Source organism: Urtica dioica, chromosome 9, assembly GCF_054948205.1.
Source record: "Urtica dioica subsp. dioica isolate 48M chromosome 9, U.dioica_male_clone48M_v1_H2, whole genome shotgun sequence".
Taxonomy (NCBI): domain Eukaryota; kingdom Viridiplantae; phylum Streptophyta; class Magnoliopsida; order Rosales; family Urticaceae; genus Urtica; species Urtica dioica.
Genome location: NC_142764.1, coordinates 27,777,714 through 27,796,520, shown reverse-complemented (window position 1 = coordinate 27,796,520; position 18,807 = coordinate 27,777,714). Strand labels below are relative to the sequence as shown.

The 18,807-nt window shown below is 40.2% G+C and overlaps 1 protein-coding gene across 1 annotated transcript; it reads left to right on the top strand.

Annotated features, from left to right (window-relative positions):
• Positions 1 to 8,575: 8,575 nt before the first annotated feature.
• On the top strand, positions 8,576 to 9,310 carry LOC149386461 (uncharacterized). Its single transcript, XM_089626518.1, has one exon. It carries the CDS (start codon positions 8,576 to 8,578, stop codon positions 9,308 to 9,310), a length of 735 nt encoding a protein of 244 aa, XP_089482644.1.
• The last annotated feature ends 9,497 nt before the right edge of the window (positions 9,311 to 18,807 follow it).

Below are 18,807 nucleotides of genomic sequence, written 5' to 3'. Positions count from 1 at the left end.
TTTTTCCCATATATTATTATCATGAGCAAAAAAAGAGGATTTCTCATCTCCTCTTTCTCTATGGGTTTAAGGACAAGTAAGAGAATACTACCGTACTGATCACACAGATGGAGTTATTAAAATGTGAACTATAGGTTAAAACGATTTAAAAACTAGAGGTTAACTGATTGCATTTTCTATTCCTATTATCAGTAAGAAAACAGTTAGTTTATATATATATAGAGGAACGAAGCTAAGAATTCGGGTTAAGAGAGCTAACGTGCAAAAAATAATTCATAGGAGGCTAATTTATAAATTTTTAAGATAAAAAAATGTAAAATTTTATAGAAAAAAAAGGCAAAATGTACAATTTTTTTTAGGAGAGACTAAAGTCCTCCCTAGACTGAAAGTAACTTCGTCCTTGTATATATATATACATACAATTGTCTAATTGTCTAGTGAGTCCGGTGGAGAAGATAATGTGTGTGTATATATATATATATATATATATATATATATATATATATTATACTGATTATAATTTGATTATATGCTGGAAAATTTAAGATATATCTGAAAGTTTTTTTTTAGAATCTCCACGAATGGCAGCATATGTAATTTTATTTTATGTAAGGATATTTTAATAAGAATGGCACGTATTGTAAATTTCTTGTTATTTAAATGACAATATTGTAGTTAGGCTACACAGTAAATTGACACTGAATGAACAGTGCGAAGCTTTTACTCTTCATATATATAATAATACATATATTTTATTTTAAAATAAAGTGTCTATTTACTCCTTAAATTATAGTGGGTGTGTTGTGTTACCTCAAACTCAAAAACAATATAAATCGATGTTTATAAGTTTAGTAGTTTTGGCTGTTTTTATAACTACAATTTTGCGTTTGTGAGTTATTTATCCTTGGAATATTTAATGTTAACATGTCTATATAAAGTTTATATATAGCAGATAATGTATATACATAGGAAAAACAATTTATTTACACATAGTACTTGCACATTTTTATTTTTATAAATTTAGTTATTTCACTATTTTTTTAGACAACATTAACTATTTTATAAATTTTAGTTTCTATTAGTTATTTAGCTTGAAAGTAGAATTAACAAAAGGTACCAACGAGTTATTGTTTGGGAGAAATTATAAGAATACTCTTGATTTAATTTGAATTAGAAAAAAATTATATCCTATTAGTTATTGTTTTATTGTGTAGAACCTTCGTGAGCTAAATAATCTAACGAGTCGCAACTTTAAGTTCATGCTCAGCTTGTTTGGACGAAGAATCTATAACGTGAATGAACTTTTATCAAATGAGCCCATGACAAATCATGAGAGTCACGACTTATTAATTATAAAACCTCTACATGCAACCAAGTAATAATTACCAACGTAATGAAATATTTTATCCTATTGTTGATAAAAAAAATAAAAATAAAGTAATACACTTTTCTGGATTTAAAATACTCAACCACCATAGCAAATTTTTGTATATCCAATCAAATTTCCCCTTCCAATAGCTTGGCGTTATTGATTTTTTGCAAATTCTATCGCAACAACATTGCCTAATTGTTAATTAGATCAGAATTTTGGATGGGCTATATATAGGAAGGCGAGTAAAAACACGTAATTTCTTCTTTGCGCTTTTACATTTTACAGAACATATGAAGAAATGCATTTGCTTGATATTCCAATAAGTCGTAAGTTAGACTTAATTATTCTAAAGATTTGGAAAGCCCAAATTATCAGTTAATGGTTACACAAATGGGAGTGATAATGATATGAGGCTATGATTAATGTTCGCCAAGCTTAAGATAATGAGCCATTATTTCGTGTTTACTTACAAAGATTTAAAAACTACTCCAAATCGCAAGATTGTGTGAGAACTTCGATCGAATGAGCTAGTCCGAAAGGTAATACATTATGGTGGACCGTGGAGAGAACATAAAAAATCTTGAATAATTAAAAGAATTTAGGGGTGACAAAGTTTGAATTAAGCGAATTTAGGAGTTGCAGATTGATGAGTACTTTTAGACAAATTTTGTAAAAACACTATTGGTAGGTTGAGGAGATTGAGAGTCATTTTTTGGGACGATTTAGGCTTTGTATTTTCCCTCTCTGAGAAAATAGTTCTTCATAATATTATTGATGCAGTCGCATCCGCCAAGCTATCAGTGCTCAGATCGGGTAAGTTTTCGTTGGGGGTATTTAACCACTCTGCTATGTTCTTCACTTGAGACTCTGTTGGGGTCACCCCAATTACCCACACCTTCTCACCATAGTAGAGTGCGGCTCCGTCACATTTGACCAAGTCTTTGATGCTCAAGGACTGAGTCACGATCCCGATGGGGAATTCTTGATGGAACATGTCACACAATAGGGTTTACATACAAATGCGAGTTGCACTGCCAATTGGAGGTCCATGTTGAGTTGTAGCTTAGATACTTGCATCAAGAACTCGCATGTATAGCAAAGCATGAAAGGAACATATTGATAATAATTATGTTTTTTCATAGATTTGACGTCGCTTTATTAAAGAGCGACGTCTAAAGTACTATTTCACTGACATTTGGATGCAATATGTTGCATCCAAATTCCTAAATGTTTACCATCTGAAGTTGGTATGGATGCGACTTGTCGTATTTAAAATGTCGCATTTGGACTAATGAATGCGACTTATCGCAATTGGACTAATGGATGCGACTTTTGTCGCATTCAAAATAACTTTTGGATGAGACTTTTGGGTATTTGGATGCGACAGAAGTCGCATCTAAAAGCCATATTTGTCTTAGTGCACGGTGAGCTGTGGTGGCGCATAACAAGCACCTGAGTTTAGACGAGTCGATATGGTTTATCACAAAGGTCAGAGACAATGAGGCCATGGACCCCATGTCGGACATGTATTACGTGGCATGCATGCGGGACACACAATATGGAGTTGACCAAATACATTGGTTGCTTTAGAACTTCACTCTGGACCACCTGGACCGATTCGGCATTATAGTTGCAGATGATCCAAACTCGATTCTGCTGTAATAAGAATCGTGCTGCTTGAGGAATGTCTGATGGTGGGTAGTGTATGCCCAAATATGGCTCTAAATTTGCCCGCCTGATCTCCGACATCCATTTTCCATGGTCGTCTTCATGGCATCCTCAACGACAGTGTCGCATAATATGTTGATGAATCATATATGAAGAGATTGCATGCGCAAGATCACTCTAACAACAAGCTTTTAAGTTTGAACTGCTTTGACACGCGACAATGTGGGGTCTTCCGACCTCACTGGCTCTAAATTAATCACCGTCATGGAATCGATTATGTGTATAGTGGCATGGAACGACTTTTGAGTCGCCCTTGAGTAGACCTAAATGCGGTGGGCAGCGTAATCTCTCGCGATGCTACAACTTTTGATAGGGAAGCTCCGGAAAAATGTGTGAAGAAAGACCTAGTGACAACACCCAACAAGGTAGGCATCGCCAGTGGCTCCAAACCTATCATTGTAAAACAATTCTCGTTGTAATTGATCATCCTAAAATTAGGCTTCAATACATTTCATACAAAAAAGGTTGAATCATACATTCTCTCTGAATGTTAGACAAATAAGTTGTGATTTGCTCTTCCGAGAAAGTATGAGTATAGTAAAGAACAGACCTGGAGTAGTTGAATGACTTAACAGAAACACTGGATTGCTCAAACTTGGCCATAATCTTGGCATCGGCATTGCAACAGTCGATTTCTATGCCATTGTTGGTGTCAGTAACATTTGTGACAGTGGGGATAATATCGGGTTGTTGGGTCTCATGTTGTTCGCCGATGAAGAAGAAATCATCATCGACGTGTTTTTCTCGACGCTTTTGAACTCCATACAGACTGTAGGTTTTTTCTTGATCTATTTACATCTTTTTTTGGGCTAGATTTTTTTTTTTTTTTTTTTTGTGGAATTAGGGAAAAAAGTTCAACCTGTTTAGTAAGAACTAAGTAGACTCGAAATGGAAATATTTATCAATGTCGTGATTTTACTTCGAAATCACGCCGATTTTGCATTTTTAGAAGAGTTTCGGATGACGATAGTCTAGTTGTTATTTGTCTCTCAAATGTCATCGTTTTGTTAGATGGATAAAATAAGTGCATGGTTGTATGTGTATCAAACGGAAGAGAGAGAAAGTTCTACGGGACAATCTGATGCCCATCCGCAACAATGATGACAGTTGAACGTCCGTGTAAAAAATATCCAAATAATACCACATCACCATAATAGATATGTTGTCGGTCGTTTTCGAAAATATTAAATTCCTTGTTACTTGCAAGAAATTCCATATCGAAACCCAAACGACGCCCATAACATAAGGAAGCCCAATCCAGATCCACGAAGGCACAAAAGCCCACTTAGAACAAGCCCATGAAAAAAGACAAAAAAACAAAGAATAAGGGCACACATGCTCTCTGGCACGCCGCGCCATTGCGAAAATATTCACATGGCGCGCGTGACAACAATCGTTTTCCACGCGTGAAGTGTACGCGCGCCGTGTCTCTATACAACGCGCCGAGCCAAGCCAAAATCAGGCGCCATAGCTCGACTCTTCTTCATATGCTCATTGTAGTTAGTCCGATATGATCCTGTTCTTAACAAATCTTTGATACCTCGGTGCGAGCATCTCTCTGAATCCAATCGATACCTATCTGTTTCCGATATTATCGAACGGAATGTCATTCAGATGATTCATGCTGTTGATAGAACCAAGAAAACAGCATGTAATGGTAGTCATATTGATACATACCTCTTCGTATGGTGTATACTCTCCCTCTCTTTGTATGTGCGAACATCTCACTGAATCAATCCGTTCGATTCACATCCTACAGCTCATTACTATCAACAAAACCATAGAATAACAACATTAACTATGAACATTTGGGCACCCTACGGCCGCACTGCCCCTTTCAATTCTAAAATTTGAAGCTTTTTTAATCATCCAATCACTATAAATAGACCATTCACACATAGGCAAAAATACACACAATTCTTCATAACACAATCAATCGATTCCAGAGTCGTGAAACGCTTCCGATGAACCTGCACTTGATTTCACTATGATTGAGCTCGGTTATTCTAAATATTCTCAAAGAATAACGGTGCCCCTTCCTCACAATAGCAATCAAACTAATGTTGAGTGTTGGAGCACGCGCCAGAGGTATCGCTTTTGTGCCCTTCTAGCTTTTTTTCTTCTTCTTGTTCTTATTTTCATATTTCCGCGATGAACGAATAACATTTTTGAACTAGGAGAAAATACTCGTGATTTTCGAGTTCTACAAATTCGGCTCAGGCGCAACCACTTGGTTCGGCCTTGAGTCGACTCAAAGTCTTCAATATTGTCCAATTTTCAGCGATAACAAATTATTTATTTAAAATTTATAAAAAATTGAATACTCGATTAAATTAAATTATAATATTATTAGGACAAATTTTCATTTTGTAAAATCCCACTACTCTAAATGTGGTTGACGTCGTCTTCTATTGCCCGAACAAAACAAAAGCACGAATATCTATATTGAGATTAACATTATGGAGGAAGTAGTCAACGGAACTAACCAATATATCAGATATTGTACGTGTGTATCCTAAAGTGCCACATTTTCCCATATATTATTATTATTATTATTATTTTTTTTTTTCTTGAGTAAAAAAAGAGGATTTCTCATCTCCCTCTTTTTTTCTATGGGCTTTTCTGGCAAGACGCCCACTAAGGACAAGTAAGACCAATACCACTGATCTTACAGATTCATTAAAATTTAAAATTTGAACTATAAGTTAAAACGATTTTAAAAATAGATTGATTGCTTTTTCTAATTTTTTTTTCCTTAAAAAATAATGTCCATATATATATATATATATATATATATATATTTTTCTTTTAAAATAAATGGTCTATTCACCCCTTCAATTATAGTGGTAGTGTTTTCTTACCTCAAAAATCGTCAAACAAGATGTGTATAAGTTACAGTAGTCTATTAGTCTTAGCTGTATTTAGCTAAAATTATACGGTTGAGTTTTTTTTATATCCTTGGAGTCGAAATGGTGAGTGAAATGAACTAATTGTTTAGGAAATGAACTAATTTTGGCTATTTTTAACTTAAAGAAAAGTTGATAAAATTAGTATATGTATATAATTTATAAAGGGTAATTTAGCAAACTAATTAATTTAAACGTTGAGAATTGCTAAATAATAAAAATTTAGTAAATAATAAGTAAATAGTCAATATTATACATTTACAAACGTAATTATTAAGTAAATAGTCACTGTCATATTAAATTACGTCATCATTTATGGTGCTATTTACTTAATATTTATCAAATCTTGGCTATTTAGCAATATCAAATATTTAAACTAGTTATTTTCTAATTTTTTTTATTTATAAACTATATAGACGATCTTTAAAATGGCAGGGCAAAGTAACATAACTCGGGGGCACGTAAGATAAGACAAAGAATACTTTCTCGTAGTAGTCTTAGAATGTGCTACATATAATATATATCGAGGTTTCGACAACATCAATTAGTTGCGTGAGACTTCAAATATGTATGGTGACTCATTGAGTTGGGTCTTATGTTTTGAATGGGGCTTGTGTGAGCTATTGGGCCAATTTTGGGTCTTATGTTTCATCTCAACAAAATCAACTGTCACAATATTAATACGAGTAATTCATTACCTTATATGCATTGTTTGAGTTTAGTTAAATGTGAGGGCCAAAATTGGAGGGTCTTATATGCACGTGCTAAAATATAGTACATATGAGACTATAAAGCGCGAATAAATAATGGTAAAATGATGTTTATTGTTATATATAAATATCAGAGAATCAACATTAATGTAAAGTCAATAAAAGAAAATTTATGACACAATTATCTATTTTATGATATAATTTTATCATTTTAATTGAACAGAAGATATAAACTAGGTATTTTTTAAAACAAAAAATTTAATTCGATATTTTTGAAAACAAAAAATTAAACTCGACATTTCACTTAAACACGTATATACATCATTTTCCCTAAAAATAAATCGATACATTATTATTCAAACTTTTCCGACAAAAACTAAATTAACTGATGCTTCAATAATGATAAAAAAATATTGCAATCTAATAGTTTAATTTTTCTTTCGTTGGCTTTCCGGTTTTAGGATCTTTTTTCGCATCACTATAAGTTACAACTAATAATACATGTAAACAACGTCCATAAAAATAACTATTTATGTTTTTGGTCAGATTTTGGTCAAAATAAAACCGAAATTCTGTTTTTCGGGATTCTTTTTTAACCTGAAAAATGGTATTGAAGCCATAATTTTTCTGTAATTTGCCCAATTGAAAGTTTCCGACCGTAACAAAATTTTGAGTCCGGAAATTTTAGAACAAAAAATTCCCTTCTAGATTGGTAGCTGTCAAAGTGGATTAAATGACAACAATCTGTTCCAAAAGTTTAGGTTTACATAAAATGTGTTCGATAATTTATAGAACATTTATGATATCGGAGTAAGGGACCACTTGTTGCTAGTTTTCTTTGCGCGAACATCAAGAGAAAAGAAAAGAGATGACAAGCGTGATGAAACGACAAAAACTGAGGCCCAACGACAAGATCTATACCCAACGAATCGATAAAAGATGTATAAAATTAAACCAATATATGAGATGACATGAGAGCTTGAGTTTGAACTAGCCGAGCTTGAGTTTTAGAATGCTCGAGTTCGGTTCCTTTAAACGAATACCGAGTTATAGCTTGAGCTAAGAAATTCAAATTCAAACGAGCATAATAAATGAACTACATCTGCAATATTTTCAGCGAGGTTGATAAAAATATTAGCAACATTGATTCGTTCATAGACATACAAAACACTCAGCAAATTATTAGTCAAACGAGTATGTACTTAACAAGTACATTTACGAGCTTAATTTTAACTAAGAAGCATATATGATAAATATATAAAATTAAAAAAAAAAAAAATCAAAGTGATGGGTAAGAATTTTCATTTCTAAGAGGGAAAGTATGAAAATAGCATATAATTTTGGGTTAAGAATTAAATTAAAAATATAAAGATAAAAAATAATTTTTAGAAGTTCATGGGGTACTAACATGCCTTTGTCAATCTGCTGATCTTTTTTGGACTGCACGTATGAGATCTCAAAGTCATATTGTTTATCAAACGAGAGTCTCAGTTTTTAAGTTCAAGCTCAGTTTTGTTTCGACGAAGAATGTAACATGAATGAATTTTTATCAAGCCGAGCCGTGACAAATTATGAGAGTCACGACTTATTAATAAAACCTCTAATTTCATGCAACCAAGTAAAACAAAAAACCCATATATTAATTAATTACCAAAATAAGGAAATATTTTATCCTATCGTTGATGAAAAAAGTAATACGTACTTTTCTGGATATAAAATACACAACAACACCATAGTAAATTTCAGTATATCCAAGTAAAACTTGCTTCACTCAGGTTTTTGCCGGCAAATCGGTGTGAGGCTTTGGGTCCTCTGGTTTGTGTGCTACTCCGGCATCAGCTCCGGTGGTAGGGGTTCTAATGGATGAGAACACGGGAAACATCACCGACGAGGTTACCCAGACCAAGTCTTTCCGTATCTCGGAGTTGGGGATTGAGAACGATTCTCAGAATGAGCAGGGAAACGAGGATGGCAGTTTTGTTATGCTTGGGAAGATTCTTTCTAGAAAACAGTTTAGTCGAAACACGATTCTGGCGGTCCTCCATAAAGCCTGGGATAAGATGGAGCACTGGTCCATTTCAGAGATCAAGGCAGGGATTTTCAAGATTGCTTTAAAGAACCGGAAAGATAGGGACGCCATTCTCAATCGAAGACCATGGACGATTCGAGGAGCTCAGTTCTTAATCGAAAGTTGGCCTAAGAATCTCACGTTGGATGAAGTCCAGTTCACTAGTAGTCCGTTCTGGATCAGGTTGGTTGGTCTTCCACCGGCGTTGATTTCGGAGCAAGCTATGAAGAGTTTTGTTAGCCTGTTTGGAGATATGATAGAATGCAAGCTCAGTCGAGAGGCCAAGTTTGGAGCCTTTGTGCGGTTTAGAGCTAATGTCCCCCTCTCTAGACCCCTCTGCTCCGGGTTTTTCCTGGATAGAGAGAATCTCCGGCCAATCTGGATACAGGCAAAGTATGAAAATTTGGGGTCGCTGTGCTTTCGGTGTGGTACCCTTGGCCATGGGGCGGCGGACTGCATCAGAGAGAAGGAAGCGACTGTTTCAAAAGTGGGATTTAACCCGGTCCCAATGTATGTGAAATTCTGATTAGTTGCAATGGCAAGATGTCGCACACAATGTGTTGACAATGTGTCCGACAACTTGCTTGAACACAGATATGGATAAACAACAAAAAGTGCAGTAAACAAAGTACACATGATATGGTTACCCAGTTCGGTGAAACACACCTACATCTGGGGGCACGCTGCCAGTGGAAAGGATTTTCACTATCTTGTAGTCAATAGTACACACAAGGTTATATCTGATTACAATCAACAAATCAATAAAACCTAGAGACTATTACTACCTGTGATCACCTAGACAGGGACTCCCCCTGAATTTGAGCTCCGTCTCAATTCCACCCTTCGAGCAACCTCCTGGCTCGGATGACCTTCAGTCTTCAGTTGTACGTGAACCTTCAATCACGAAAAGCACAAGAACCCAACTCTCACATACACTCAATCTGTGGAAAAGTGTTTGAGAGACTACACCACTTAAAACCAAAACACACAGCCTCCCAGTCCGCCGGTCTTGCACGTCTAAGAGCTCTGAGTGTTTGATCAAAAGTGTCGAGGCTGCTAAGGGAGAGCACACGGCTTTTATAGCAGCAGGACAATCCTGGAAGATATCTCGGGTTTCCTTACCCGGCCTCATGCGAATATCACAAAGTAAAGACTCCATCAAAGTGAATATTCGTGCAATGAAGATAGCAGCGGAGGATATCTTGCAATGAAGGCTCCAGCGAGGCAGATATCTTGTAATGAAGACAGCAGCGAGGCAATAACTTAGCAATAAGTCGCCAGCGAAGCAAGCAGACGAAACTGGAAACTTGCCTGAAATACTGTCTGCACACATGAGGAAAGATGTCAATCCAGAAGATGAAACATAACACCCGACATCTTTCCATACCACTTGCACTAAAAAATAAAGCCAACAAAACAACGTAACAACAATCTCCCCCTTTGGCTATTTTTTAGGCAAGCATTTCCAGGACCAGTTCTCATACAAGCGTCAAAACCAGAAAGAGAGTCAAAATAAATGACCTCATGACGCCTCTCCCCCTGATTGCCTCAAAAAGATACCAAAGACAAGGATCGACCAACACAGAGGGAGGAACAAAAGCCTGAAAAGGGAATGAGAACTAGGAAAACAGCATATCATTCAGCAGAAAAAGTACGATAGAGCTGTCTTACAATCCATCCAAAACAAACCATATCAGTCTGAAACACAGAAGCATACCAAGAAACCAACATAAAGATGTCTAAAAAGAGGTTAGATGTTACAGAAAAAAAAAAAAACATTAACCAGAGGGATTAGGGACATCATTGGCAAGAGAACTTTGAGAGTCGCTGCTGACAGCATCTTCTGAGTCTTGTTCATCAGGACACGTAGAGGGACTTGGTTGAGAAGTGGAAGCACCATCCATGGCAGAAGGGAGAGTCATGACAGAGATAAGACGCTCACACGCAGTCTTTCTACGAGAAGAGATTGCAATGACTTCCTTAAGAGCAGCAACTTCTTCCAACAAACCCTTGAGGATATCGCTCTTGGCATTTTCTGACAGGGGAGCCACTTTGATGGTACCACCAACCGGGACAGATGTTGCGACAGAAGGCATGACAAGGTCCCTGGCATGTTTCCCTTCAAACAACTTAGGACTGAAAGAGAGTTCACTGGGAGGTTTACCTACAACATCGTCAGCCCTGAGCAGATCCTTCTTCTGAGCAACCAGCAAGCCAGACAGGAGCGAAGGGAAGCCAATAGGAAGCTTTACTGCATAGGACTTAACATGCTTCGCCAGGTGGCTGAAAACAAACTCCCCAAAGTCGAAGGACGCCCGAGTACCAATCTGGTAAATGAGGCATGCCAGGTCGGAGTTGATACTGGAGCCGTGAGAGGAAGGGGCCCAATTTGCAATCCCAATTCTGTACAGTACAGAATACTTCGCCGAGAGATCTGAGGAAGGCAGGGAACCCTTGGTGGGCCAAGTCTTCTTATCATCGTTAGTGAGCTCTTTGGCAACCTCATCCAAGGAAGGAAGCCGATCAGCGGTGACAATTTTTCCTTTACCCAGAAACTCGTTGATGGCAGTGGATGATATATCAAAGCAATGGCCACGAACATAGACTTTCCCAAACTCAGGGTGATGGGGCTGATCAATCTCAGAGGACAGATTCACAATGCACTCTTTCACCAGTCTGGGATAATAAGGACCGATCCCAGAGACAGTTTTCCCAAGTTGAGCGTCGGACAAGAGTTCCATGATCACATCAATCTTCAGGGCCTCCTTGGACAATTCTTTTTCTGGAAAAATAGATCTGTGATAGACATACCTCCATTTTCTGACACGATCTTCCTCATGGAAGGAGACATTGTCCAGAGGAGCGGCGGGGACATCCTTGGGAAGCTTTTGGCCTCCGACAGATTTCCTGGAGATGAGAGACACCCCTTCAGGACGGGCAACTTCTTCTTCCTCTTCCAAATCTTTCAGGACATCTGGAATTGTCTCTTCAACAAACTTTCCCTTCAGCCTTTTCTTGTTCAAGCCCATCTTCACCGGTTTCTTCATCTTCTTTTTAGCCGGGATGGTAGTGGGAGCAGCTTCTTCCACCAGCTTTCTTTTCTTCTTTTTCTTCTCTGAGAGTAAAGTGGCTAGACACACATCGTCATCTTTCTGAATTTTCTTTTTCAGAGAAGCAAGGATATCCTCTCCAACATTCTGAACAGGGTCGGACGTTCTTTCTTGCCTCTGAGATCTTGCGAAACATCTTTACTTAAGCCTAACATGCCCCCAATGGCATCTTCAGGAGTAGGCTCTTGAGGCAGCGAAACCCTATCAATAGGAGAGGCAGAGACAGTAGGATTACCTATCACAACCTTGTGAGGGCTTTCGATGGGGAAACACCGGATGGGGTTTCTTCTTCAGGATCATCAACACTTATTCTTTCTTCCTCAGACGAGCTGCTGGAACTAGCTTCTCCTGTGATGTCAGTGATGGAGAGAGCAGCTTTCTTCAGAATTGTGCGTCTGGTGGCAGATAGAGATGGATTCTCAGGTGGGACTGATGACCCAGCGATCGCACCTCCGGCCTGACCATCGGCGCGTATGCTGGGTTTCAGACCACGAACCCTAACTCCATGCATGTTGCTCTCAGCACTGGGCTTTCTTGTCCCGACATTTTTCTTCCTCATTGTGGCTTTGACTTTTCCAGAGGGAGTAGAGGTACTGATCCCGCTTCTTGTACCCACCATTTTGGAAAAAGAAATAAGGAAACTGCCACAAGGAAAACTGTCAAAATGGGTAAGAAAGCGGATTTGGGAAACAAATCTTAAGAGCGAAAAAGTATAAGAAATTTCGAAATTCAAACAGGAAATAACTTCCCCTTCTTTTTCGGAAGAGTAACCGTCTGCATGAGTGAGAGCATGGCAAGAAAAACGACGTCGCAACTTCAAGTGGGCCTTGAACGTTCCTAGGCCCTGAGAGACAACACTTGGCAATATAGCCCGGCAAATCAGTCGAATGGGCTAACCAGAAACATGGGCCCATGAGAGAAATAACACACCAGTAACACGAACAGGAGTCAGCGAAGGATTAGCGCAAAAGTTAAGACCAAACAATCCTTCGATAAACAATAATTGCTATTGATCAATAACACATAACCCAAGAGAAGATCTGAGATTTTCAAACCGGTTAGCATCCAAAGCCTTGGTGAAAATGTCTGCAAGCTGTTTCTCGGTGTGAATGTATTCGAGTTTGATCTTCTTTTCTTCCACAAGATCTCGAATAAAATGATGTCTGATCTCAATATGCTTGGTCTTACTGTGTTGAACAGGATTCTTTGAGATGTTGATGGCGCTAATGTTGTCGCAGAATAATGTCATGACATCTTGTCCAACATCATACTCAGCGAGCATCTGCTTCATCCAGAGAAGCTGAGTGCAACTACTCCCAGCAGCGATGTATTCAGCCTCAGCTGTGGACAAGGAAACACAGTTTTGCTTCTTGCTGAACCAAGAGATGAGGTTGTTTCCAAGGTAGAAACATCCACCAGAAGTACTCTTTCTATCAACCGTGCTACCTGCCCAGTCAGCATCACAGTATCCCACAAGCGTAGAAGAAGTATCATAGGTATATAGTGTTGCGATATTTTTATAACTAGCACGCAAGTGGACGTATCGAACAAGTAATAGTGTTACGTAAGTAACGGATATCGATCCCACAGAGACTAGTTACTCTAGCGACGTTACACAATCTAAAGCAAATTGATTTCACTATATTAAGGTGGGAGGTGCAAGAATTAACTATAATAAAAATAACTGAAAACAACGGAAATTTAACACGAAACTTCAAATAAGAGAAAATGGGGGTCACGACTTCACCGGAAAACTAGGACTCGGGGGTTTCGGGTTCCAACAACTAGACCTACTCTACTCACGCTAATCTCATTCTCCCTAACATATTACTAGCCTCTCTCGAGTGATCTAGCAACCTACGCAATTGACGGATTATGTATCCTCTCGGCCTCTAATCCTATTAAAACAATCACGAGCAATAAACACGAGAATTCAAACGATTACATTAAGCTTAAGCCGTCTAGCAACCTAAGAACAGAACGAAGCATGGATTATGAGCATGAGTTTTTGCCCTCTCTCGAGTGACAGAAACTCCTAAAAACAATCCTAAAGGTGGCCAACCCAAAGAACGCATTAAGAACACATCCAAACAAGCATGAATAATTGAGTACATCAAAGCATAATTTCACCCTAACGAAACCCCCTAACCCAATTTAATCCGGCTACATCGCAACCCCGCTAAAAATCTAGCCTCTAACGGAGTCCATAGTTAACAACATGGTGATCACAGCAATAATTAACATAATCATCAATAAGCAAAACTCTATGAAATTCATGATGGGAATAATGAAACTATCAATTAATTCAGAAGTAAACGTAATAGAGAGTAAGGGAAACGAAGAAAAACTATTAAAAACGGGAGTTCACGGTTGCTCGTTCGTCGGATTGTTGACTCAACTTCGCTCCCAAACAAAAGCTCTCAAAAGTGCAGCCAAAAGTAGTAAAAACTAAAAAAAACTAGAATGAGTTAATTAGGTTACAAAAGGTGTTTTTAGCCTTGAGTGTGTGTTTTTCGGAGTGATCTGAGCCTTCCAATTCGATCCAAGGGTCAAGAATCCTCAAAAATCGCTAATTTCCTATTCCAGGAATCCGCGGGCGCGCGGCGCGCGGTCGTCAATGCGCGGCGCGCGGTCTAAGCTTCAGGTTATGCGCGCTCCGCGCATAAGACTCTGTGCGATATCGTTGTTTGAGTCTCCGTATGCGCGGCGCGCGACTCGAGGCCCGCGGCGCGCGGTCTCGGATCCTGTCTTCACGCGGCGCGCGGTGGTGGGCGCGCGGCGCGCATATTCGCCAAATTTCTTGCCCTTCTCAATTTTGACTCCATTTTGATCATTTTCACTCCGAATCTCATCATCTTTTCACGGAATTGTTTGTAGATGCTCTAATGCTCCTCTGAACCTGAAATTACTCAAAAATCTACTAAAAACCATTAAAATACTTGAGGACTCGTCGGTTTTCGGTTCGGGAAATAGGAGTTTTACGCGTGATAAACGCACCTATCAAATCCCCCCAAACTTAAACCGTTACTTGTCCTCAAGTAACAAAAGAAACACAAAGAAACCTAAAATTACGCAAAAGAAGTTAACCCGACTAAAGTTAGTAAATTTCAATGCCTTGACTACACTGATCGACTCATGCTTGCCTCAACTTCTAACCTCTAGACTTACATTGACATAGACATCTGTGGTTTTAAACTCAAAGTTAACTACCAAGTTTAAAAGAATCTTCGCGAATACGTGTTAGCCCTCACCGTTTGCAATGTTATCTTATCTCAAGTAACTTTAGCTTCCCAAGTCTCGTGACCCTCCCAATCCTCAGATGCAACCACAAGAATCGTTTTATTTGTCTAGACAAAAACTTCGATTCGACACACCATACGCCTTCTCTTCCCCCTTGATCTCCACTAATGCACACACGTCATTCCTGGCTTGTCAATAGGTCTTAGCGGCTTGTAATGTTCAGGCTTAGGTTCGGGTGGGAAAACGGATTTTTAGTGGTTTTGACATTACCCTTAGCGACTCCATTCTCCCCAAAACTTCCCCTTTTGTCTTCACTCACTCACTTTTCCCATTGTTCTTGGCTTTGAAAAAGCCTATCTAGAACATCATACCTCTTTAGCCTTTCTTCCCCAAGTTCCCCCCAAACTTTGACTCGACCACAATCACACTCTTCCAAATACCATAGACCACCACGCCGTAACTACAAATACTCACATAGGCACGTTGTTTTATTATTATTATTATTATTATTAATTTTTTTTTTTTTTTTTTTTTCTTTTCAAGACATAGCCTAATAAATCACCGGCGTGGTGTCTAGAACGGTAACCTAACAAACACAATGAGTGGGGTCGTAGCAAATATCACATAAGGATCACAAAAAAAAAGTTCACGCAAAGATATCACTCAGGAGTCGCTAAAGTTAATGTGGGTTCTTTGTGGGATTTCAAACTTATTGGCTCGGCTTTTTCTGACTAAGTATCGAGAGAGGATAAAATGTTCGGCTTTTTGTGAGCGGGTTCTACTTGATACCTGTTTCCGGGTCGACTTTTTGGCTCGAAGGGTTATTCCTAATGCCCATATCACTCTCACCAGATCAGTATGCGCTCAATTTCGCCTCGACTAGGGGTCCGAAAAGGTTCTTAGTGTGTTCGGTGGTCATTTCTTAGGACTAGTTAGGCGACTACTCAAGTTCAGCTAAGCATTGAGACAAACATTATTCGGGTTTAGACCTTACACGAACTCAGTCAAATTCTTTTTCACTTGGTAATTCACAGATCTATTCTAATGCCTAAAGCTCAAGACTATCCATATCATCGGCAAACCTTTAACGAGTCAATCAAAGCAGTCAAAACATCAATTTCTACCAATTACCCTAAAAACAACATGAAAACCAAAAATATAACTACTAGTATACAGAGAAAAACACCCCCGCAAAACAAACAAAACCCCCCCCAAACTCAAAACCTACATTGTCCTCAATGTATCGATGCAAAAACAGGGGTGAAGGAACGTACCTTTGCGGGGGTGGTCGAGCGCCCCTACTCGTCGCGGCCTTGGTCATCGTTCCCGTCGGGATCGCGGGGGGCGTAGAGGTTGGGGTCCCACGGAGGATATGCCGGGTATGGCGCCATGAGGTGTTGTGGGTATGCCGGGTAGATCGGGGCGTCATGCTGTGCTCCGGCTTGAGAGACGGGGAAGTTTTGCTGCGACGTCCACGTGTTGTAGACGTTTTGGTGGAACTCGTCTCTGTCGCGCTGCCGTTGGCCGAAGTCGGTGAGGAAGCTCCCCATGGCGTTATAGCGCTGACCCAATGTCTCGATGCTCCGGTCGATTCGACCCAAGTGGTGGTCGAACCGGTTCATCATGGCTAACACTTCGGTGTAGCCGGAGGTGTGTGCTTCGTTGTAACCGGTGGCAGGCGCGTCGTTGGTCTCGACCGGGGGTGGAGCGTCGTCGGGGCGTCTAAAATGGGGGCTCCCGGGATGCCTTGATACTGCTCGGGAATGTCGATGAACCCGCGCCCGTCCGGATGTGCGGCCCCGTGCTTCCACTGCTTTAGGCTCATGATCTTCCGGTCGTCGATTGGGTCCCCCAATTTTTCTCGCGTTTCGGAGGCCGGGATTCGCAGTCCCTCGTTGAGGTAGAGCTGCGTGATAAGCCCCCCATTGCCGAGCGTGACATCGGTGTCGCGATTTGCGCAGAACACGAACCTCTCTTTCAAGATTTTCCCGATGTTGACGCCTCTCCCGGTGACGATGCACACCAATAAGGCCAAGCGTTGGAGATCCACTGTGTGCTCCCGCAGATTAGGAAGGATCGTGGCACAGATGAAGTGCTGCCACGCCTTCGCATAACGGTTCAGGCTCGATATCGGGAGGTGGCTCGGAACTACTTGGCCATGCACCACTTTCGTCTTGTAGGTAGCGCCGGGGTGGGCGAGGAGGTGAATCCACTCCTCCCATTGTGGATACAGGCACATGTCGGCATAGTCGTCATTCTCGGGTTCTGGGATCCCGAGATAATCGTTGAGCGCCGGTGCGGAGATGTTGACCACCACATTGCGCACCTTGACGAAGTTTCCCTCTGTGACGGAGAGATTTGCGTAGAACTCGCGCACCAACTTCGGTGATGCCGGCGTCTCGATATTGCACAGTTTCTCCCAGTGAAGTCCCCGGATTTGTGCCAGCATATTCCCGCACAGTTGATTGGGTGCAAGCACACGCTCCGCGATGAGTCCCTTCTTCGATATGGCATCCCAGACCTCGCCGGCACCCTCCAATAGTGTCGATGGACGAGGCAACGACGCTCCCGAACGACGGATGCGTTTGGGGTTGACTCTCGATGTCGAAGCTCGTTGCATCTGCAAAACACGACGGAAAATGAGTCGATGATATTATGATGAACGCCTATTACCCCTTGTTACCCCCCAAACACATTCACAATCGGCCCCCATACGTATTGACCCGTAATTGTAAGTAAATTTCTCGATTTTCACTTGTACGTTCGTTCGGGTATTTCATCGAACACCTAGAGTGCGTGCCATTTTTTTCATGAAAGCTTGAGTCATAAATAGTGTTTAAACCCTTCCTATAGCCACATTCTCACAAATACTTGCTAACACCACGAGATTATCACCATTTCACACCAAAAAATCGAGATTTAGAGTCATACCTTGAAGTGTAGGAGAGTGAGAGGATGGAGAGATGGAGAACACCCAAAAACGAAGTAAACACACACGAATTGATGAAGAGAAATCAAATGTAGGACGAGTGATGATAAAATTTCGTGTTTAAATGATTGTGGGAGTCGAAAATTTGGGGGGAAAAGGTTAGGGTTCGAAGGAAATCGGAGAGGAAATGATTCTTTTTGAAAAAAAAAAAAAAAACTGCCAAACACCTTTATTTAAAGCAACTTACGCGGGTCCGCGCGCCGCACGCTTTGTTCTGCGCGCCGCGCGGACCTGGGTCTTGGCATACGCGCGGAGCGCGCCTATGACTCTGTGACTTCGATGAAAAAAATTTCTCGTTTCGCGCGCCGCGCGTACTGGATCTCGCGGCGCGCGCTTGCATGTGTTGGGGTCGCGCCGCGCATGGTGTAGCCCGCGGCGCGCGCCTTCGTGTTTCTCCCGCGCCGCGCGTCTGATGCCTCGCGGCGCGCATACCGTCATTCGGCCGTCGCGCGGAGCGCGCATAAGACTCTGTGATTGCCAAAGCCGAAAGTTTCCGTCTGCGCGCCGCGCAGTGTGTGTCCCGCGGCGCGCGCTTTCCCCTTTTTTTTTTCTTTTTTTTTTTTTCTCTTTTTTTTTTTTTTTTTTTTTTTTTTTTGCTGGAAAACTAAACACACAAATCAAAAATTTAAAACAAAACTGGGTTTAATCAAATAAGTGAAAAAAAATATGAAAATGCGACGAAAG

Excerpts from the sequence above, each read along its gene's own strand:
- LOC149386461 (XM_089626518.1), top strand. The coding sequence starts at position 8,576 with ATGGATGAGAACACGGGAAACATCACCGACGAGGTTACCCAGACCAAG.